The sequence below is a fragment of the Empidonax traillii genome, unplaced genomic scaffold (genome assembly GCF_003031625.1).
Source record: "Empidonax traillii isolate 1590-97213 ecotype Southwest subspecies unplaced genomic scaffold, ASM303162v1 scaffold574:size890810, whole genome shotgun sequence".
NCBI classification, from domain to species: Eukaryota; Metazoa; Chordata; class Aves; order Passeriformes; family Tyrannidae; genus Empidonax; species Empidonax traillii.
The window spans coordinates 552,737-576,617 of record NW_020955767.1 but is presented as its reverse complement, the minus strand read 5'-3'; the positions used below and the strand labels follow the sequence as shown (position 1 = coordinate 576,617).

The 23,881-nt window shown below is 45.1% G+C and overlaps 1 protein-coding gene across 2 annotated transcripts in view; it reads right to left on the bottom strand.

Moving 5' to 3' along the window:
- SH3PXD2A (SH3 and PX domains 2A) overlaps positions 1 to 23,881 on the bottom strand; it is a 251,152-nt gene that overhangs the window by 195,392 nt on the left and 31,879 nt on the right. For both annotated transcript variants that reach the window (XM_027898005.1, XM_027898006.1), the window contains exon 2: positions 11,174 to 11,254. In XM_027898005.1, coding sequence (XP_027753806.1) covers positions 11,174 to 11,254 — 81 coding nt within the window. The remainder of the gene's footprint in view (positions 1 to 11,173; positions 11,255 to 23,881) is intronic.

Genomic DNA, 23,881 nt, shown 5'->3' with positions numbered 1-23,881 from the left:
TTGCATCCTCACAGAGTTCCAAAGAACTTGAACAGGTCCCATACCAAAAGGACACATTTTCACCACCAGGAACAGCTGTAGGTCTGAACTGGGAGGTGCCATATAACTGCAGCTCCTACCCAAAATAAATATCCTGGGATTTGGACCTGGGAATGCTTGTGGAATGTTCCCAATGCACCCTCCTCTCACAGACATACAAAGGGACCATCAATTCTGCTATGCTTCTCCTGGGCACAGACAGGGAAGAGCAAACTCTAACCCAGCAGTGAAATGGGGTAGCTTCAAAAAACTTGGTTATGAGCACCTGTGTGGGTAAATGCTCAGTGACGGGTGTGGAGTCAGGGGGCCAGCCAGGGCAGTGCCAAGGGACCTGACACGCTTTGGGAGCTCAAGCCCTCCCTTTCCTGCACAGATCCTACAGACCAGACCTCTCCTTTGAAATAGAAAACAAAAGGTGGAGAAGCAAAGCCCTCAGCTTAGCTGAAAGTTGTTCCAGCAGGACACCCAGGAATGAGTGTGCAGGACACTGTGCTTCCCCCAGAGCATCACTGTTCTTGCTTTTTGCATGACTGCACCACACATCTGCTCAGCACTGTGGTTCCTCTGTGGGTTTTGCTGCCCTGACCGCTCCACTTCGATGCTTCCCCTGAAGGAGGGGAAGTGGAAATTGCAGAAGACAGTTCTGCAGTGGGAATATGTTTGCATGAGACATGAAACCACTCTGGCTGCAGAAAAGGAGAACCATGCGTAGACTTGAGGCAAGAAGGAAGGGAATAACGAGAAAACAAACTCCCAAATTCACACTCCATACGCTGATGATGAAAAGGATTCAGGTGCTACATGGAAGAAGCAAACAGCACTCATTGCTCATAAATCAGTCTCAGGTGAGCCTGATCACAAGCCTTCCTTAAGGCAGCCAGGACTGGGCACAGTCCACAGTGAAAGAGATGCCAATTGATGCTTTTCTGTGTCCTGTAGACAAACTCTGGTGCGACAGGACCAAGAGCTACTGGCTCTTTCCAGACACGGCCTTCCCACATCTGAGCCTGTAGGAGCAGAAAGCCAGGAGGGGCGAGGTGACAGGGAAAAGAGCCCTGACAGAGCCCCACATAAACTTTCCATTATGTCTGGGCGATTTTCTATTTGCACTTAAATGCAATAATGTAAATAAACTCCGCATAACCCTTGCAGGGCTATTTAGGACGTTTTGAAAACAACCAGCTCTTCTCATCGTGAGCCAAGGGATGAGAACACAACAGGCACTTCTCATCTTGGTCTCTGCACACTTAATGAAAGTGAAGGATTGTACTCCCTGCACAAAAGTGGAATTGTGTTTCAGGGCTGGGGGTGTGAACCCCGTGCGATTTTCCGGCAGTATAAATAATTAAAAGCTGACTACGATTAGGGGAGAGCGGCGATGTAGTGGAGAGGGTGGAACTGTCATACCTGAACTTTCGGGGCTTGAGTGCTTTGGGGAAGAAAGGCCACAGAAAAATCCCGCCGAGGAATTCAACTTTCACACAGATATTCCCGAAAAAAATAAAAAGGTTGATCTTGATCTCTGGTAAGAGGAAATATGCTAATAAAGCAGCACTTGGGAAATTTTGCTGCCTGTGTAAGGCCAGCAGCCCCAGAGCTGCACCTTTGGCTGGGGCCAATCCCACAGCCAAACCACTCCCCTGTGTTTTATTGTTCCAGCAAACAAAACCTGGAACAAGATTAACAAACAAGTGGGCTGCTCCCAAGGCTGAGCTTTAAATCCTGCTGTGGGACCTAATGGGATATGACGAGAGCTTCCAACACCACAATAATGGAGATGGAGGAGGGATAACACGGAAGGTGTACATTGAGCCTTGACATGCTCTGATGAAAAATAGCTTTCAGCCCAATTTTACCATTATTCTGCATAATCCCTTGTATGAGATACTTTCCAGGCACAAAACCAGCGGGTCTGGGTCCAGCACCAAAACTTTCCATCACGGTTTTTTTTGGCAATTTCAGGCATGTTTTTAGATTTCCATTAGCTCTATGACCTTGCAGGAACTAATGCTCCTGACAGATTTGATTTTTAACACATAAAGTAACCAACAGCTATGAAAATAGGTCTGAATCCTCCTCAGCTGAAGCAAATCAATTCAGTTAATTTGGAAGAACTTATTGCTTTTCCTCTCTGTGGCTGTATCCAGGAGAGACCTTCCCACACCACAGAGTCCCTCCCATCCTCCACATCAGTGATAGGTGGGGAGTGTAGGTACTGATAACAAGAATAACTTACGCAAGCCAAACGTGGAGAAAGCAAAGGAATAATTCCAGCAAATAGTCCTTTTGACCAATTTCACTGTTTTCTGTGCCTGCTAGGGGTCCATAAGTGGAGTTTGATATTCTTCAAGGATCATGAAGGATCTTTGCAGGTAACAAGCTTGTGTAGTTCAGTTGGTAGATGCAGAGTATCTGGTATTAGAGCATAAGGTAAACTTCCTGTTTCCCAAAAGAATGGTTTTAATCCTTTATAAACCCTCTATAATCCAGACACTGCAAATTCATCTGTTGAGAAATCTGCTATCCATTACAGTTCTGCAGCACTCCCTTGAGATTCTTGGGTTGGACAAACCCACCCAAGTTAAACTCTTTCTAGGTAGTTCATAAAAAATGCACGCACACAAAAAGCACATAAAGCAATCTGGTTTAGCTTGCAAATAATATCCACAGAGGCCTTTTCAGTCTAAAAATACTATCACATGAATACGGGAGCATCTGGTGAAGTGGCATCACTTTTCAGCCATCAGATTTGAACTGGAGAGGGAAGCTGAACCAAGAACTGGCATCACAGCTGAACCTTCACAAACTTTTTCTAAATCTTATGCAAGCTTAGGGCAGAGAGCCTTTAGAACAGGTTTCTCTCATAAAGTCCATACACCTCACTGGGCTCTTTATAAGCAGTGAGAGCTCACCACTGCAGAGCTCTGCCACTGATTTCATTTCTGAGATTTCCCTGACTGTATCTATAACTTTGCCAAGAAACTCCAGTCCATTTGCTGGGGGCTGCTAACCAGGACAGCTTCCACAGCCACTGCTGTGGCGACTGGGGCTCTCAGGGAAACTGCTTTGTGAGCTCTCACTCATCAGTCATTGCCATCCCAACATGATCACACACCTTGGAGATGGACTTCACCCTCTCCTCTGGCTGGTGAGATTTACATGGCACTGAATGTGCAATCCAAACCTCATCAAAGGGCACAGACCAAAATCCAAGTCTTAGGATCTTTAGGGGCAGCAATTTCCAAAGCAATTTCCTACCATGGCTCACACACTGTCCAGGCACTGCTCCTAATATTTCTAAAAAAAAAAAAAACCAAAACCCCAAAAAACAAACCCAAATAAAAAAACCAACAACCCACTACTACTCATTTGTCTAACTACATATAAAGCCTGGAGCTTAATTAAACTTTGTTTTACTTCTAGGATCAGGAGCATGCCTAAAGAATAGCTACAAATTGAATGCTCATAAAGATCTGCCAGTGCTGAACTTCTGCTCAGAGGCTGCAAAAGGCAGGAAATCAGTGTAGAGGATGAATTCCCTTCGGCAGTCAGAGCAGATCATTAACTGTGCAGCCCCTCTGGAGCAGTTGAGGTTGGGGTAGCACAGCACACAAAGACAACACAATGATGGCAGGAAAAATTAATCTTTAAAACAGCCTGCCACTCGATGCTGTGCTCCTATTGAAAGGAATTAGCATTTAGTCTGTGCTAGATAAGGAGAAAGCATCTTGATTGTGTGATGAAATGTTTAAATACCACTGATTCCACACGCAGGTTATGAACACCAGGGGAATAAGTACTTGTCGGCATCCAGGAGAACATCAGCATTGTACGGAACAATGTTCATGTGGTGCAATGACCCAAACAGTGTCCATCACAGTCACTGATGCCATGGTGCAGTCCAGGACCCTGGTCATGTGAAGCAAGGGAATGGAGGAGGACACAGCTGCCAGAGACACAGCTTTGGGAGATTCCCATTCCACAGTGGGGTCAGGGCAACCACCTAACCAGAACCCCACTGCCACTTTGTTCAGAACACGTAAGACTTTTGTGGGTGTTTCTGGTATTAAAAAACTTTCTCTGCATAGTGAGAAGTTACAGTTGCACCACTGGAAGACTCGCCTTTGCCCCTCAGCAGCCTCCAGAGAAAAGAAAAACCATCCTTTGATAGCAAAATTCATTCCCTATCATTAGAGAAGGGCACCTCTATTGCATCCTCAGACCACTGAGACAGAGTGGTGTGGATATCACCTCTGTTCTTGCCTTGCTGCTGTCACACCCTGAGGAGCTGGCTAAGTCACCACAAGCCATCACATCACTTTCTAGGCCAGACCTGAGCACGGGGCAGGCAGGGGAGGGTATTGGATTGGTGCTGAGCAGCCAATATTGCCCCCACAGCCACCATGCAGAAGATTCCCAGGCTGCAGCACAGGGGCAACATTCAAGTGTAAGATTTATGCCTCAACAGCACTCAAGTGTCGAAGTTCAAAAGGGAGGGTTCCCACAGGCTGGGTCATCTCAACTGCAGGTTATTTGCCCTGTTCATTGAATGCACCGCTATTGTAGCTTGCAAGCACTTTGCCATTTCCCCATCATGGCCCTCATCTTTGTCTGACGTGTAAAGTTTCTCTAAAAACAAATACTGGAAGCTGAACAGATTGCTTTGCCAAGCAAACATTTAAATAATGATGGAAATAAGAATTATAAACAATAAACAACTCCATTTATTCATCAAACACAAAGATACTGCCCCAAGCCAGCTGGTATCCTAAGGCAGCCCTGACTGAGGGTTAGAAGGACAAATAGTATTTAAATAGCCTTTAAATCAGTGGAGACAACTATTACCAGCTCAATAACTATATCAGCTATTAACTTTTCCCAGGGGCATCCCAATTCCCACAGCAAGCCCTGTTACATGCTTGCCACTGGGCAACTTTTCTGAGGGCAGGCATCGAGAGATCTCTGCTACTAAGAGCACACTGTCCAGGAGAGCAGCAGTGGACAACTGGCCCATCTTTACGCTGAAGAAAGGATTTGCCATTTGTCCCCAAGGAGCCAGTGCTGACCCTTGGAAACAGACATGTTGACAGAGTCACGTTCAGATTTCCTCTGAGTTTTCCCAGTCAGTTTCAATCCTGCTCTTAAGGAACCTGTTTTCAAACCAAACCCTGCAAAAGAGCTACTGGAGTAACTCTATCCTCACAGTCCCAAGACTATCACGGATGGCCCTGAAGCCAGGCACTGAGTCTGAACCTCACAGGCCAGGTATGGAGCCAGGCCCCTGGTATGGAAGAGGATTTCATAGCAGCTCTCAACCTCTACAGCAGGGCCAAGATCCCACACTGAAGAAACAGGAGCAGGAGAAACTAGATCCTTGCAACCCAGACCATCCCAGCCAAGGCCAGCATGGCCCAGAGCAAAGGCAGGCAGATGCTTTGACCGCAGATCCTCTGCTGTCGACAGAGCCCAGTGAGAGAAATACCTGTTTCTTCCCCTTTGCCTTATGTTTCATTGTGCACTTGCACCCTCTGCCATACTGTTGCTCCCTATCTCCTCCTCCCCTGCCCTATTCAACCCCACTTTCTCCTCCAGCTTTCCTGTCTGTTTCCTTACGCACCCTCGGACGCACACGCATGGCCCAACAGAAACACCCCCTGGGAATCCTTTTAACACAAACCTCCCACGCCATGAGAGGGGCAAGCTGCATCATGCATGGAGCCACAACATCAGCCCTCCTTCCCTTCCCTTCCTTTCCCTTTCCACAGTGCCAGCCAGGAGCCAAGTGCAGGGTGACATCTATGGAAAAGAGTGTCACACATCGCAGAGTGACTCTGTGGATGGCTGGGAAGACCAGGCAGTGACTCTACTCATCCTGCTAGAAAGGCCTGGTGGGTGGAGGGTTAGGAGTCAGCATTTGCAAATGCAGGAGCACACTTGCCCCATTGCATTCTTACCTATGCTCTTCACCACTGATAAATTTACTGCATGCTTGAGCTTGTCCATTCACCACTCCTGCAGAGTTAAAAGCATGAATATTTCAACGGGAAATACTACAGGTCCTATAAAAACAGTCATTACTGAGTTAGACTCCACTGGACCACTACAATTGGGGCTGTAGGTCTCCACTTGGGCAATTAACCCAAATTAACTAATGGCAGCGAATATACACAGTTCCATCAGAATCTCATCAGGCACCTACCCTGCAGATACCTTGTACTGATTCCCCCTTTGCTCTGCACCAGAAAGCCTATATTCCAAAGCCACCAGGCCTGGTGACACCCAGGGCACTCAGGCACATGGCACAGTTACAACCACCTAACTGGGAATGAGAGTGGACACCACACTATTTGATAGAGCTTAGGATAACAGAGAGAGGGATGTTGGTACAGAAGAGCATGTAACAGGACAATGATCAATAGCAGCAGCATTCAGATGGACTCCAATCTGAGCAAGAAAAGCAGATACAGAGACTGCAATTACTGTTTTTTATATTACCATTTTTGTTTAATGCCATCTTCAATGTTCAGTTACTCCATTATAGCACTATAAACAATCAGGATGACCCTAGCAATAACAAGAAGCTCTTGATGTTTTATCATCACCCTGAAGACAACTTACATCTCTTCGCTCTTCCTAATAAAATTCTTGATAGTCTTTATTTTTATTGTTCTAATTGGCTGCCAGTGAGGTTCTTTTTCTGTGCTACTTTGAAGAAAACCTGCTTAGATCAGCAGACCACAACAGGCAGATAATTTTGTGCTAACACACAAAGCCAGTGCTTGAACAAAGCTTGGTTTATTTGCCTTTTCAAAATTGTGACATTTCAGATATCTCCTAGAAGCCAACATGTCTGTGTGGGTCATTGTGTGGAGAAACTTCAATCTGCCCACCTAACATTCCTGCTGAGGCTCCACCAGGGATGTCATTTGCCTCTTGCTGAATCAGGAACACAATGTGGGATTACGGCATGCTGCTAAATCCAGCTCCTGTGTTTTGCCTTGAAGAAGGCTGCATTTCACTCTTGTGAGAAAGGATCCTCCCCCAGCTCTGCACACAGAGACCCAGCCATCCTTGTGGACCGTAGGGTTTGGTCCCTCTGCTGAGGTGCTGGTCCTGTTCATGCTCTGCCTGGAGGCTCTGAGTAACGCAGGCATGAAATCACACCAGAACATTTGGAGTCACTGAATAAAATGCAGCAGATGAGCTGCTGTTGATAGAAGCCAAGACACAAGGAACTGAAGCTCTGTCCAGTTTTCCCTGCTCACTTTGCTGGGGAGAAGGTTTCTTAGCAGGGGGGGCACCACCCAGCTGGGGTCATAATAGCTATAAAAAGCCCAAGGTGCTTCTGAGCAACTGGGAGGGTGATATGGAGAGTGGGGAAAGACCCACCCTTCATACTTGCCATCTGCAAACTTTGTGGCTGCTTTCCATGGGAAAGCACAGCCATGGGAGAGTGAGCTGGCTGCATCCCCACACTATTCCACTTTATGCTTTGGGTGATTATTTATGCATACACTCAACTGCAAATCCCTACCCTGCTAACAGCCTCCAAAAGCACTTTGCAGCAAGAACAACATGGGCCTTACATCTGTAGATGTCTTTTACTTCATAGTGGAAATGCCAGGAGTTTTCTCTGCTATCCCAGTAAAACAGTGTCCTTTTTCAGCTCCTTCGGGGACAACAGAAGCATTGCTGAACTATCACCTCAGGACAGGATTCTGCAACCACCACCAGAAAATCCATCAGCAATGATGGGAGACCTCAAACAGCATCCAGGGAATGTGCCTCAGTGAGCCACCAGCCTGTCTCGAGGGTCAGCACTACCAACATCACTCTCCTCACGCTCCTGTTCTGCACTGCAGGCAAGTGCATGAAAGCAGCATTTAAAATGTCACATTAGGAGGCAGCTTTGACCCCACATGGTGCTCAGGTGCAAACATCTCCCCAGGGTGAAAAACAACAGATAACTGGACTTGGCAAGCAATTTATAGTGATGCTTTCATCTATGCAGAGTTAATTCAATCTTTTCAATCCTATTTACTGAAACATTGGCTGCTGCCATCATCTGACCTATGCTCAGGAGCAGGTGTGACTTGGTTGCACAATTAAAGGACGCAGGAATGCCCTGATTTAATTTAAAACATGTATTTATAGATATCCAGCCTCACTGAAGCAGCACAGGGCTGACACCTGGCTTGTTGCTTTGGGTTCTGTTTTCTGTACTTCTCACAGCTTTGTGAGGCAAACAAATCCCATGGTATGTCCAGTCACACTGCCTTATTCCTCATCTTAAAAACAACCTCATTTCCAATTCAAGTATATATGCTGCTCAAATAGCACAACCAATTTTGAATCCTTGGAGCACAGCAGCCTCTTACTGCCTGCAGTGCCTAAGAGAATTTGCAAGGGAGTGTTTCAGAAAGCTCAATATCTAGCAATGCTAGAGCTCTCAAAACCACTGAGCCACTTCCCACAGACAGCCATTTGGGGAAGGGTGGGCTCTTTTTTAAAGAAACATGAAAATGCAGTAGTGAAATTAATTATCTGTATTCCTCCCTTGCTCCTGGGCAGCCCCTCGGGTTTCCCCATGGGTCCTCTCCAGTGTCGCTGTCAACAACAGATGCTGCAGACCTGATGAAGTCGTTACAGGTCAGCCCTTGTCCCTCCACTTCTAGTCAAGAGCAAATGAGACACACGCAGGCTTTGGAAGTCCTGAAGTGCAGCTCTGGCACTGACACAGCAGGGCAAGTAGAGTTGGCAGAGACCTGTGGATTCCAGCTGTTTTGGACATGAGTGATGCCCGTGAATGGGCTGAGCATCTCTCCCTAAGCATTTACTTGATTTTCTGCTGGAAGTGCCACATGGGGGACATTATCAAAGTAGATTGATTATTCTAAAGCCACATTATCACTCATGGTATCAGGCTGCCAAGCCAGTGAAGTTCGAGGTTCCTCCAAAAACCTGGAAAGCACAAGTTATCCCCTGATCTGGAGCAAACTTACATTTGAGCAAGAATCACTGAAGATCAAGCTGTAAGTTTCCCAAAATGCAAGGGTTACCCCAAGGGCCCTAACATTCATTTCCTTTTCCAACTCTCTTTGCAGGCTTCGTTAGAGCTGTAAACACAAGCTGGTATTCAAGACTCAAAGCAGTTTCCTTTGCATCACCTAAGAGATGTTCAGGCATAAACAAAACTCCAGAAAAAGTAACAGGAGGAAATGAGGGGAGGGGAAAAAAATCACCTATCACTTCTGGGAGTTAAAAAGCACGTTATGGCAGCCTGAGCACACGGGGAATTGTCCACATCTTAGAGGTGGGAAACTGAGGCACAGATTGACATGTGTGATCTGCTCACAGAAACATGACAAGGCCATGGGAACCTTAAGTGAAGACCTCAGTTTCTGAACTGAGCGCCTCATGCTGCAAGAGCTAAAGAGGCTGTTGGAGAGGGCTGTCACTGCTCATGCAGTGTTGGCCCTGACAGAGATCCCTGGGAGGGAAAAGGGTTAAGGAAGGGAATTTTGTTACTTTCTTGTCGTATTTTCTCGTGGGGGGAGAAGCGTTATGCAAGCGAGAGTTTTCCACTGGCTAGGCCCCCTTGCACTTATCAATGGGACCTTTCAGGACTCACTCCCTGATTGAGACATCATTTCCTGTCCAACACACTAACCCCATTGATAACTCCATGCTTGATGGGAACTTTACAAACCTACCAGGAAAGGCCAGGAGACCGAGAACAACATATACATGAAAACAGAACTGTGGAGAAAAGAAAAAGAAGAGAAAGAAAGAAACAGTTTTGGGCACAGTTTGCATGCTGACAACAAATGTTTGTGACTAGGGAGCTGTGCATCTTCAGCAGGTACATCAGACACAGGGAAGATGCTGACACACTGTTCACAGTAGAGACACTGGCAGGCCTGGTACTTCAGCCCAAAAAGAAGTGAAGATGGGTACAAAAGGAAGCTTAAGAACATTCCTCTCTCATCTTCCAGCCACAGAGCAAACAGAAATCAGGACTGACTGTAGAAACGGTCACATTTTTCACCAGAAAGGCCAGGAGGCCATAACTGATCTAGCTTACAAAACAGGCTTCAGGTTCCCAAATACCAGAAATGAAACATAAAGGGGAGCAATGAGGAAACTAGAGCTCTTCAAGATACCTCAGATCAGGAACCCTTCTTTTCCTAATTTATCATGGCAAAGAGCTTCACTGTTACTTTCCAGGACACAGCAGAGTCAGCTGTGAACATCCTTAACCCTGGTTGTGATGACTCGCTTGATATTCTAACCACAGCCCAACTCCAAACACAAGCTCCAGCCCCAAAAACCAACATTTTCCCCAAAAGTTCGGGAGGTTGTCAGACCACAGCTTTTATTTTCACCCCAGGCAATTATAGTTTTGCTGCCTACAAAGGTATCAATGCATCTTGATTATTGTTAAATAGAACAGCAGCCCCAAAGCTCTCCTTACTCATGCAGGTGCCTGGGAACACCACCAAAAATAAAGTAACACTATGAGAAAGGAAGCAGCTGATGCCCACACTGAAACTCTGTAACTGAGACTTTTCCCGTTTCCTGGTTTCAGACTTTGGTCAGCAGCTATTCAGAGAGAAAGTTTTCAATGAAATCTAAATATAAAGTCACAGAACACAGCAAAGGAGCTGCACAAAACAGCAGGAGCCAGGACATTGGCTGGCCAGGTAGATGGTTAGGAGGAGGGCCTGTAAGGTTTCCACTGGCATCTCCATTACTGAACTGCTGTGGGAGTGTGCAAAAGCTCTGTTGTTTTCAGTTATTTAGCTAAGTAGTTTTTGGGGGCCCAGAATGTAGCTCTCTCTCTCTCTCTGTTCTAAGTGCATCTGAAGTATTTAAAATTAGATCCTCTCTTCAATAGGAACCATTCATGAAAATGTCAGCTTTAAATGTCTTTACAGTGCAAGCCACTCACTGTGAGCATACCACCCACTTATCTTATACCTTACAAGGGCAGAGCCTGAAAAGTTTCAGGATCATGACATGTAACAGACCAACCAAGCACAAAGCCTTACTTAAAGGCACTATTAACCCAACTGGAAACACGACTAGAAGCATGAGTAGAAATAATATTTCATGTTAGACAAGACAGACTTACCTGCAGGTCAAAGAACTTGCTGTATCTCCGGTAGATGATCTGGGAAGTCAGGTCAGACCATGTTACATTGATGATATAGACCTGTTCAGGGAAAAGAAAACACAAATCAGCATGGGCCATGAAGCATGGGATACATCCAAAGGCTGAAAAGTCAACATAGGTTAATTCCAGATCCCACTGGTTGTTCCTGCTCATAATGAGGAATACAGCTCTGAGTGCAGAACTAGCCTAAATTAAAGCTGTTTCCCTGTTGCAGCCTTGAGCAGAGGTCTCAGGACAGTATGCAGTGTTCTCCCACACATCTTCATTACCATTTCTCACCAATTTTGCTCTCCCTGGGATACAAGCTTTAACTGATGGACAGCATTTTCTGATCTGTGGTAACAAACCCTGCCTTCTACCCTCTCTGGAGGGTCCCGGAGCTGGTTGCAGGCATGACTAGGAGAGCTATTCCACCCCTGAAGCAACAGCCCATCATGGGCTGCTGATCCACAACCCCCTGCTCCAGGTCATCCTTGTACATGGAGATGCAGCCGATCCCTTCTCAAGCAAGAAGTTGCTCTGGTTCAACAGGAAATTCAAAGCAAACTCAGCTCCAGGGGTACTGGGGGATTACAGTCGTGCAACTCAGTTGCTTACTCATACCCATACACGCTGGATAGCAGCTCAACCCTGTCTCTGCATACAGCCCTTGCTGAGTCACATCGTACCACTCAGCACCTCTGGCCCCCATTAGACTGATCTGAAGGTGATGTAAAGCTGGACAGTGAGAGTGACACTGTTTTCCTATGTTGATGGAAACATCAAGAGAAGCCCAGAATAAGCCCAGAACTTCCCTTGCCCAACTATAGTCCATCCCCAAAACAATCATCTTACAGAAACACTGCTTTGTAAGAAGCTGTGATAACAATTTGCACACACATACATACATATATACAAAAGCCAGAAAATACATACATAACAGAAGAAATATATATATAACAGAAAAATATTTCCTTTTGACCCTAGTACTGTCAAAACATTTCTTTTAAAGAGAAAAAATCAGCCAGGTTCTGCTCTCTTACACACTTGCCTTCAGGTCAATGCTGCTCCTGCTGCCTTGATGACAGATACACAAGGCTTCAGCAAACACAGGATGGAGGTACCAAGAGTGACCACTGAGGTCACTGAGGGTGACTACACAACATCAATATAATGAAAATCACAGCCAGGCCAGCTCCTGGGCCTTTAAAGCAATTTCCAGTTTTCACATATGGAGTGAGATAACGATCTGGCAGAGGAAACAGGAAAGCATCCCTCCTCCCTCAGCCCCAGTACTGCAGCAAGAGCTCTCCCTTTTGCCATGGACACAGAATTGAAGCTCTCTGTCACCAGGGATGGGGGATGGATAAGCATCATCCCCTTCTCCATCTTCCCCAGGACACTATCCCATCTTGGTAATTGCCACTGTGCTTTTACCAATAAAAATTATTGCATGAAAATTCCTGGAGGGTTGTTGAGTGGGCTTAACAATGCTTTTCCAAGGACTGCTGAGGAATTTTTCCTTTCTTATTCCTTCCTACCTAGCGGGAGAGAGGTGTCATCTGATATTCCAGGAACCATGGAGGTCCTGCAGCCATACTTTCCTCTCTGCTTGTTTAGATCACATTCAGTCCCCAAGGCTGCTCCCCACCTACTGCAGCCCAGTTTCACGGCATTCAAGAACTGGACATGCTGAGCACAGGCTGTTATGGAGATCTGGGGCCTCTCTCATCATCGTATCAAACATAAGGACAGAAGATGGCAAAGGGAAGACTGCCCAGGGTTCAGAGCATGATTCTTAGCTGAGGTTACTCCTCAGCTGTGTCTCACAATTCTGGAAAAGCAAACCACCCAACCTCCCTTCCCTCAATGCCCACATGCACAAGTGTGACACTGTCCTGCCTCACTGAGGGGAGATAAGACTGAGTAACATGAAGATTTCAGGGCCTCTTTAAAGATCTGACCCACACAGTCAAGGCAGAGGAGTCAGAGCCTGGGAAGGAAGCTGCTGTTGCCAATTTTCAGGCCAACTACACTACTCTGAAGAATATTTTTCCATGTGTTTTTGTTGTGAAGGAAAAAAAAAAAAGTTTGTAGATTTAGTCTGAGCTAATTCACACAGAAATATTTCTACCCATTCTCTACCCAACAGCTACTTTCAGATGGAAAATCCATTTGATTAAAAACAGATCATGACATATGGGAGCTGAATAGCATCCAAAAGCAACTTCAGATACTGTAATTCTGGCCCTGAGTCCTCACAAAGGGGATGAGACAGGAGGAGAAACATATTGTACATGCAAATAAAGATTATATTTTTCTCTAAATATGCATCTTTTCTCCAGAAACTAGAAACAAAACATATATGCCACAGACATCCAGGCTTTTTTAATTTCATGGCACTTCAGGCTTCCTCATGTTACTCTTCAGAACCCACAACAACTGAGTTTTGTGAAATTTTCAACAGCCTGCAAATCTGCTTGATCAAGATCTAATCCAGCCAGGAGTTAATCCTGCTTCAAGAGTCCAGCATGATGTGGTGGTGCAGTAAGTGGCACAACATCCCCACGGCACAAGAGGGGGCAGAGCTGGTTGCAAAGGAGTATTCTGGGCAAGAGATCAGATCTGTTTGGTGCAGGGAACAGGTGCAGGAGCAGGACCCCACGGCATGGTATGGATACAGCCCCAGATCTGAAACTCAGGCTCTGTGGGGATGAAGCTGACACTGACTTTGGTCAAGCCAGGATTGTGCTGCGCATTTAGGACAGTGATTAAATCTTTTTAAGCCTAAAGTCTCCTCAAGCTCAGCAAGCGACGGATTGGGCAGCACGCAGATGCACGGATTTCTATTTCATGGAAAGATCACAGCAGAAGTAAAAAAGCCTTTAATCATAACCTGGTGCTATGTGAAGTGAGAAACCAATGGGCTCAAAATCTGCTTGCTGGGACGCAGGTGCAAAATCTATAATGGTTATTGATCTTTTTTTGCTTGTTTGTGCAAATCAAATTGCTTCTCAAATGCCATCACTTGAAATCATGGGGAATAACTGGTTGAAAAAGATCTGTAAAATGTCAGATTATAAATGCAAGGTGTAGAGGTTTTGAAAGCCTTAGATATCACATTTCTCTCCCCCAGAGATCAGAGTTTGGAAATTATTCGTTTCTGCTGCCTCGGTCGGATCCATAACCTTTTCATGAGCAGCAAACACTACATCAGCTTACCTCATCATTTTTTTTCTCAGATCTTAAAATGGGTTGCTGTGAAAGCGATCAACAATATCCCAGGGGAGGAGGAGAAAAGCAGTCCTGAGGGAGCCCAAGGTCATGGAAATGCAATGGGACAAGGAGGCAGCAGGAAATATCAGATAAATATGGAGAGCCATCCCACGCTCGAACACCCAGCAGAGCCAACATCGCTCTCGCAGACTGCCTGCAGAGCCAAGGGAGGGCTTTCGCTGGCATCTGACAACTCCCCAAAATTGAGCCACACCAGCCACCACTCCAGCACACAGCTGGTCCTGCCCATGGGAGAGTCCCAGGTCCTCAGCACGTGTTTGTTTTGTTGTTGGTTTTTTCCTTGTTTGTTTGTTTTGTTTTGATAAAAGAAGATAAAATCAAAGTATCTTACATGCCTTGGAGCAAGCTGTTCCATGTGAATCTGTTGTGTCACAACTGTGACTGCAAATTACAAATTACTACAATAATTAATTACCAAAGGTAAAAAGATCTGCTTTATGCAGACCTGCCATGTTTATTACCTTAAAGGAGTCAAAACACACATGCTATTCAAATGCTTCACATTAAAAATCGTTAAACATGAAGTCCTTTACACTGAATGATAATTGAAGTAAAAAATTACAAACAACTCACTGCAACAATCACTGGGTGCTCCAGCCTCTAAGAAAGTTCAATCTTTAATTTCAAAAATCCAGTCTTTTTTTTTTTTTTTTTTTTGGTCTACTGTTATATTTTAAAATAAATCCTTCTTTAGAGAAACAAGAAGTGGGCCTGTACAGACTGTAGAATATTAATCAGGAACTGAGCTTGATAAGCAGCTCTTAATATTTATGCCTTAGGAAAGAAGGTGCAGAATTTCAGGGGGATTTTACCAGCTGCTAATTATTGTTTAATTCTAGCTCTGGGAAACTTCTATTTTACCCACCACAAAGCAGAAAATTTACTGTAAACTGAAGTTACTGCTCTCCCTTTACTGCCTATACCAAGTGAGGAGAAGAGGTGCCTTTCCACTACAAAATGCATTCACTCAAACATCATTGGGCATGACTTTATCATTGACTGTCTTGTTTTCGGTGGAAAATATCCAAGTTACATCTGGCACAAACCCCAGAGGTAATGAATTCAGGTTACTCTCATGTGACTGATTTTTCAATTGGTTTTTTAGGTGCTAATGTTTTTGTTTTCTACAGCCAGATGAGCAGGAGTGGAAAACAAATGTCTGAAACAAGCCTTTTGATGAGACCAAGATAAGAACATGCACAAATACATGAATTATTGGCAAAGAGAAGATTAAAGAGCAGAGACCAGAAATATCCCTGCACACATAAGAGAGGGTGCTGTTAACCTTTAATAAGTAATTACAGTAAATAGCAGCTATTAAGAGAGTTTTATGAATGCAAAAGACAATGCTATGGTGCAATTTGTATGCAGATACCATCGTGATATTCTCTTTTATCCTGGAAAACGTCAGCTTCTTCAAAGTCTCCTATTAAGTGTTGGATGTTTGTCCTCCAGTGAATCAGGACTGTGTTGGAAAAGACGCACCTCTTCCCCTGTTTTAAGATGCTATCACCACCTGTGAGCTGGAAGCTTTCCACCAGTACAGCTCTGCATGTGAACCCTCCCTGGTCCACTTCCATGCAAAGCCTGCCCAGCTCCTGCAAGGCTTGCAGCAATTTCAGCTGGTTCATTTAGCTGGTGGAGTTTACATTAAAACAACCCAAACTGCAGCAAAGTCAACATACATCTGTGTCCTAAATTACTGGAGTGCAGCCACTGCACTGACTTACTGTTTGCACAACCACTTTAACGTCAAAGATGTGCTGATGAGCACAAATCAGTGCTGGCCCAGATCCAGAGTGGGAGTGATAACAGCCTAGAGACTGCAATTTTGGTACTCACAAGACCAAACCAGCAAAGCTGTTCACCTTTCTGATGCAATGTGGTTGATTTTAGGTACCTTCTTCCAACCCATATGACACTGGAACCAGTAGCCAGGATTTCCCCAGGATGAGGGCCACCAGTATCCTCAATTCCTACCCTATACGAGGGACAGCACGGCAATAGGAAGAGTGGAATCCCCCAGGAATAAGCACAGAGAATATAAGACTTCTCCTGCACACATTACCTGTGCCTTCACTTGGCTTGGGTCACATCTGACTCTGAATTTGGTGAGTGCAGCATGGGCTTCTTGCCCAGCTCCCCAGCATCCAAAAGGCCCTGAAAAGCACTGTGAGACCTGGGAAATCCCCACAGAGATGAAGTCAGACCCCCAGCCCCAAGCTCATGGTAAGTCCATCACTGGTGCCATGCGATGATGTCACCTTTCAGCAGGATGGTCTCTGAGGTACCACGGCTCAGCCGGGGCAGGGCCAAGGAACAGCTATTTTCAAACCCAGCCCAGAGCTGTTCTCACACCAGGATTTCCAAGACTGAGCTGAGAAACAGAGATGAAACTCAGAAGAAACATGACACCCAAGGATCCCTGAACAGGAAAGCTTCTTGCAGGGAGGCTGCTGGTGTGGCAGGGTGCCTCAGAGCAGTCCCAAGCACATGGGCTGACGTGGACTGCACACAGGTGCGGGGCGTCTGGTTTATTCATGCAGCAGATGTGAGTTCATGGACACCCCTCTACCCAGCTCGTGTTTCCATTACCAACAGGGAAAATGTAACTGAGAAAAAGCCAGAATGACCCACGGGCCTCATGGACAAATGTTGCACATACCTAAGTTTTGGAAGCAGAGCAGAGTTACAGTGTGCTGGGAGGGAACAAACTGGACAGCCACAGCACTTGCCAGTTCTCATCTGTGAGCAGCCACCATACAGGCAATTAAACCAGGGCACAGTAATTCCAGTTTCCATCATAATTTGCAAGCTAATTTACACTCTAATTAAACATACAAGAGAGTGGATTAAAAAAAAAAGAAAAAAAAAAAGGTGAGGGGGAATAGGAGAGTTTTCCTTCCTTCACTGTTTTCTTTTGTGGATCTTGTTTCATCTCTAAACTGCAATGCAAGAGAATTAATGCCAGATTAGTGCTGCTTCTCTTTTCAGACATATCACACCAAATCTGTTCTGAGTACACAAAAAATAAACTCATTTCTGGCTCTGAATCCAGCCATACTCTCAAGACTCAAGCTGGGTCCATTCTTGTGTAGAAAATCCCACCACTACTGTATCCTACATGGGTACAGACCTTCCTCCTGATGGAAAAGGAACTGAGATGAAATCCATTTTTCTTCTGCCAAATCCTGGTACTTAAAAACAAATGAGAATAGCAACCAACTGCCTGAAGCCAGTCAGCAGACATCCCTGAGAACACAGGAAGAGGAACTCATCTGAGTCTGGAGGCACCTGGCTCGATGTTTTTGCTGGGTTCCCAGCTTCAGGGGTACAGACCAGACACGCAGCGGGGCTGTGTCTGAGTGACGCATCCAGCTCATCGTGTTTATGCAGGCACAGTAAGACAACACTTAGCCTCCCATGGTTTTTTTTTTTTCATGCATTGATGAGGTCTTAAAGCCCTCAGTTCAAACTCTGATTTGGTCTCAACTTCACTCCTCAGGTTTTTGGCATTTGCCAAGCTGAACATTAACTTCAGGCCTTCCCAGCGTCTTCCTGATAAAATAATGCTAAGTTGACCCACACAATCAGAACAATAAGCCAAAAGGGAAAAAACCCTCCCTGCTGCATTTCTTTGCATGGCCATGCAAATAAACATGAGAGGCATAAAGAGGTAAAAAGTGGAATTTGCAGCCATAATTTCTGACAATAACTTGACCAGAGAGCTGTAGAACTGGAAGGGCAGGGAGCCCTGCAGGCTGGTTACAAACCAGCCCTGAGCCTCCTGCCAGGCTTGTTTGATTACTTCATTTAAATTCATTCTTAGGGGTGTGTGAGTAGAATATGATGTGTCTAATCCTTGCAGACATTGAGTATCTGTGTTGCATTAGCAGGGCTTTGTTTGTTTTTAACTGATATGCTGGGTCATGTCAAAGACCTGTCAAGATGATCTTAACTCCAACACATCCAATAACTAGAGTTTATGAATCTAGAATAAGAAACATGACTAGTAAAGACTGGACACTTCCCTGTTACCACTTCCCATCTTCAGGAAACAGAACAGCAGCTTCCCTGCAGGGGAAGCAGACAAGGGAAGTGGACAACATCCACCCATTACATTTACATGTGTGCATGAGGGAGAGGGAGCATCTGTACAGAGCACAGTGTGGACTCATATTTCTGTTTTCAATCTGTTTCAATCCACCTGCATTTACTTTCCACATGTGATGGAACTATTTTTGAAGCAGAATAACAACAAGACCCAGTCTCTCCCATTTAAGAGTTGACAGATTATTAGAAAACACAACATCTAAGCCTACAGAGCACTAAAATCGTAGAGTGACAAATGTAAAATGGAAATAAGAACATACAGGCTCTCTGTGAGACCTGCCTCCCTCGTGGCCTTCTCAAATACCCTACCTGGATCTGAAAGAGGCTGTCTATGGCAAGCAAACAAAAATAATCCAGCTGCAGTTTGAGGTAGAAAGTTTTCAGCTTACTGCCTCCTAAATCTGGATGCCACCTGACTTATAAACTATTTTAACTCAGTGCTTATGTCCTTTCCCTCAGCAGATGGTCAGTGTTTCATAAGGACCCTAAAATATGAGAATGCCCTGGTGGAAGAAGAGAAACTCCATTCAAAAAAAAGAAACAGAATTCTAAAAAATGACAATCAACAGACAAAACAGACTCTTGAATTTCAAATCCTTCAAGTTTCACTGACCAATTTTGAATACAACAGTTGTAATAATTTCATTAAAGAGGTTTTAGGAGTTGATTTGCAACAGAAGTTGTTCTGAAAAGAAACATATCACCCCTGGAGAGTATAGTTTAATGTAGAAATCCACCGTGCTAGTGCTGGATGGGGAAGTGAAGTGGAGGTCCCTCTAAGCCAGCTACTTCTCATCTCCTACATCGTTGTGTCACTTGCAAGGTAAAAGACAGACACAAAGTGAAAGCAGCGCCTTTAAAAATTATTCTCAAATATGAAGATCACTTAATTCTCCCGCCCTTCTTCTCTACACAGGACCAAATCTGTAAAGTTGACTCAAAACTGGCTTCAATCTGCTTCAACCGAAATTAATTTTAATAGGAAAGTATTGAGGCTGATACGAGTTTATAAACACATCTTCCTATCTCCAGCTATAAGAGAACCCTCTGCTGTTGTCAGTGCTGGCACCGTTCAGATGAGGGCAATGTTTGTATAATAAATCCATTCTCAGTCCAAATGGGTACAACCTGCTTCTGGTTTTTACCATTATTACAGAGTCATTAGACCCATAGAAGCAAACAGGAAGAGTTTCATTCTCTTCATGGTGCTGGATCAAATCTCACATGGAAGCAGGACTGCTAAAATATCAGAGGGATGCTGCCAAATCAGACACACTCATGAGAGAAGCAGCCGAACTGAGTCTGGCACAAGAGGAATTGACTTGGGGGATGTTCAAAACAGGATGAGTAGAGCTCTGCTCATACTTCAGGCAAAGATATTTTTGTCAGTGAGTGCCCTGGGGCCAGGGATACAGGAATAGCTTGGTCAAACGAGAACTGACAAGAACTTGTTTGCTACTGTGTGTGTTAAATGCATCAAGAGGGACAAGACAGAGAGAGAGAAAACACAATCCAGGAATTGCTGTTTTCCAGCTAACATTCAGTCTCACACACCTTTGCATGGAGTTAGTTATGCCTGTGGGAGAAATTTCCCCGAGTACCTTTCTGCTCAGAGAAGAAGGACCCACCTACATTGTACCAGCAGGCTTGTACTGATGCATTTTCCCGACTGTGGAGCTACTGTACAGTGCTGGAGCACACACAGCTTGTGGCCAAACCATGGTGTAGCTGCCCCCTTTCATGGACTGTCCCAGAGCAGAATTTTGCACTCTGTGGGTACACGGCCCTACTCACACAAACGACACGGTGCTCCCTGCACAGTCTGCCTTACAACTGCAAAGAGGCGTTGCTGCTAAAACCCAACCTCCCTTCTGGCTTCCAACAGCCAAGAGTCCTGCTCTGCAGCAACACTCGCATGTAGTTTATACTAGCATGCAAATCTTCCGGCTTTGATTTGTAACCTTACATATGACCCCCAGATGCAGCGTTGGAAAAGCAAAGCAAGGGCCTGGGAAAAGGCGCAAAACTCCTCCAGGCCTTTCCAGAACAATGACAGAGCTCTGGGACATTCTTAGTCCAAATAATGGAAATTCTCCTGGGATTCTGCCATAGAATAGTGGGATTTTTTTTTTCCTTCTTATTTTGAGTAGAGGGAAACAAAAAGTTCATGTAAACCAAGAGACCCTCGGATTCACAAAGCCAGACTTGAGGGGCACAGTACTTTAAGTGTGACAAAAACAACTCTCCTAATTTCTATCCAGTTTCTGCAAAGCATCCCAGAACTGCCAGCATAACACACTGACAGATCACAGAATCATAGGATGGTTTGGATTGGAAGGGACCTTAAAGAACACCTAGCTGCAACCTTCCTGCCACAGGCAGGGACATCATAAGTATTTGCATTTTAACTGCAAAATGATAGAAGAGCAACTGAAAAATGGACCTACCCTCAAAACACAAACACCATTCAACAAATGTGCAATGCATGTAGGTCTTTGATTATAGTACATTACTATATATATGAGACTGAATTTACTTCTCTACAGAACAATCCTGAAAACACGAAACCAACTCCTGGAAAAAAGGGAAAAAATTTCCATAACCCCAGAAAGATGCAAGGCTGAAGTCACTGGAAAAATGTCTTTCACTGCAGTGACCTTTGACTTCAGGCTTTAGGGAAACCCATGTTTCTTGCGGAGAGAAGAGTGAAAGAAGAAAATTATTTTGTGTCCTAGTCTTGTAAAAAATATCTGTATTGCACTGCAAAATGCCAAAGAAGAGGAGAATATGGAGCACCCTCCTTATTCCAACTCTCACCCCCACCCCTGGCCTTCTGGCACAAGTGGGAAAACTGATGCAAGAGTCCTGTGCAGAACAGATTCCCTCCCATCAGGGTATGGGACTCAATTAAACACAAAATTACCTTCTTCCTGTGGACCTTCAGGGTTTTCAGGAAGATACTCTGCCAAATCCTCACACCCTCAATCACTGCCTCTTTGCTAAGTTGAACTATTGTCTCTGCCCTTTCCTTTCCTCTTACTCTTCTAACAATCATCCTTTTCCCTCCTTTTCCCACGCTTGGCTTCCTGCCTTCCCACTTGCAGGAACACCCTCTCCCACCCCAGACACGCAGGGCCATCCCAGGCAGTACAAACCCATCCCTCTCCAACCCTGCAGTTTGCAGCCCGGGCCACACACAGGCAGAGGCACACACAGCTATCCTGACCACTTTCCAAACCACGTTTATTTAGCACACCAGGCTGCAGTTCTGTGGATGGGAGGGCATTTCTCTGCCCTGCTGGGATACACAGATACGAAAGAGATGATTTTTCAGCCTGAAGCAATACTCTGCTTTGGGTATTTCTGCTTAAAATGTCACTCCCCCTTTAAAACCTGCAAATGTAAGGGTACGATGGTAGGAAAAGCTATTTAATTGCTGGGCATAGGGACAGCTGCTGGACAGGACAGTCACGCTGTTTAACTTCATCTCTAGCTGAGGAACTGGGAGATGAGTCTCTGCACTGTAGAGACTGTACTGCAGCCAGAGGAGAAAGCTGCACTACTGACCTGCACTGCCCACCAAACCAAGCAGCTCCTCCCCAGATTGTACATCAGGTACAAAGGAGAGAGGCCCCTGAAAGGATGCTAAACTAGGGGATATGATGATTATCCACAGTTGTAACCATACTACCAAAGGACATGATCACCAAATCAGCCCTCACACTGGCATAAGCCATCACCTGAGCTCACTGATGTTTAAGTCTGGACCCTTTCAATGTGGGGATGAAGAACATTCCCAGGGATTTTCAATCACTCTACACTTGGCTTTGCCACTTGCACAAGCTTCCCCCCTTAAAAAACTCCACATCTTCTCTGGAGACATGCATTGCTCTTTGGTAATGCACTTTCTGTCAGAGCTGCCAGGGGTGGCAGGGATAGTGACCACACTAATTCCTTCTTGTTTACCTGTCATAGCCCAGTCACAAGCCACACATACCCTGAGAGTTACTCATTTTTGGAAGGAGGGTATGCGGTTGCAAGTCAGCATATGTCCCATTAGAAAGAAGCCTTTTAGGGCCATGCCTATATTATATGTTGTATCAAAACCAGTAATAAAATATGAATCAGCAAAAGGACTGCATGAGTTTATATTTCTGTCAAATTCAGGGTTTACAGTGCCTTAGAACAATAAACAAACTCTCTTCCTTTCATTCCCCAAGCCTGAATATTCTCCCATTCTTAGCCACTTAAAGAGAATTACTAATGTTGCAAAGACAGAAACTTTATTAAGTTTAACTGCTTAAGTGACCACCCAAAGCCCAGAAAGTTCACTGTCTGTAACAGCAGGCTTTCAAGAACTAATACAGCTGCACTCAACATATCAGCACCTAGAGACAACAGGAATTTGGAAGAAAAAGTCCTAGTTCTATGCATCCCAAAGTTGGAATCTCAAACTGGTCAAAGCTACTCATCTCAGATCCATCTCTAGGCACATGGCATCCGGGTACAGCCATCTCTGGAGGTGCCTCTTCCTATACCTTCAGGAGGATACTGTGCTGGCCAGAATCTAATATGTACAAGGCTGATGTTAAGGTAGATGTACACTAAGGGAAGATCTATATGGTGCAGAGATTCCCAAATTGGCACTGAACCTGTGTCTCCTCTATGATGCAACACTATCAGTCCTTGGTGCCTAACAAAGCAGCTTGGCTGGGTCAGCTCACTCGCACCAAAAAGCCCCAAATCCTTGCAGAGCACATGAGCTCCAGCACAGCATCACTGCCAACAATGTAACACTGCCACGTGCCTGACACTTTTAAACTATGAGGATTTGACTCCAAACCTCCCTCAAAGAATTTAAAATTTTTAACCTGGGTCCCCAGAGCGATTTTAAATTCTAATTTAAGAAGTGCTAAACAGGAAGGAGATGGAGGCACCACTGTAATTTACTGTGAAGCAGATATGCAAAGATAACAGTATGAAACAGCACCGTGACAGCAGCCCAGGCCTGACTGTCAGCACATCAGCAGCCTGCAGGGGCACAGTGTGGATCATAGTCAGCCTGTGCATTACTGACCTTGGACAGGACAGAAACTTGTGCTTATGGAGTCTGGGGAGAGGACAGGCATTTTTTAAGAGATGCCTCCTCTCAGACTTGGCTTGCTGCTGGCTTCAGAGCTGTGCTCTCAGCATGCAGCTGCTCTGCCAACACTCCCAGGCACAAGTATATGATGGGCTGGACAAAAGGCACAGCAACATTTTTCCCCCACAGGTTTC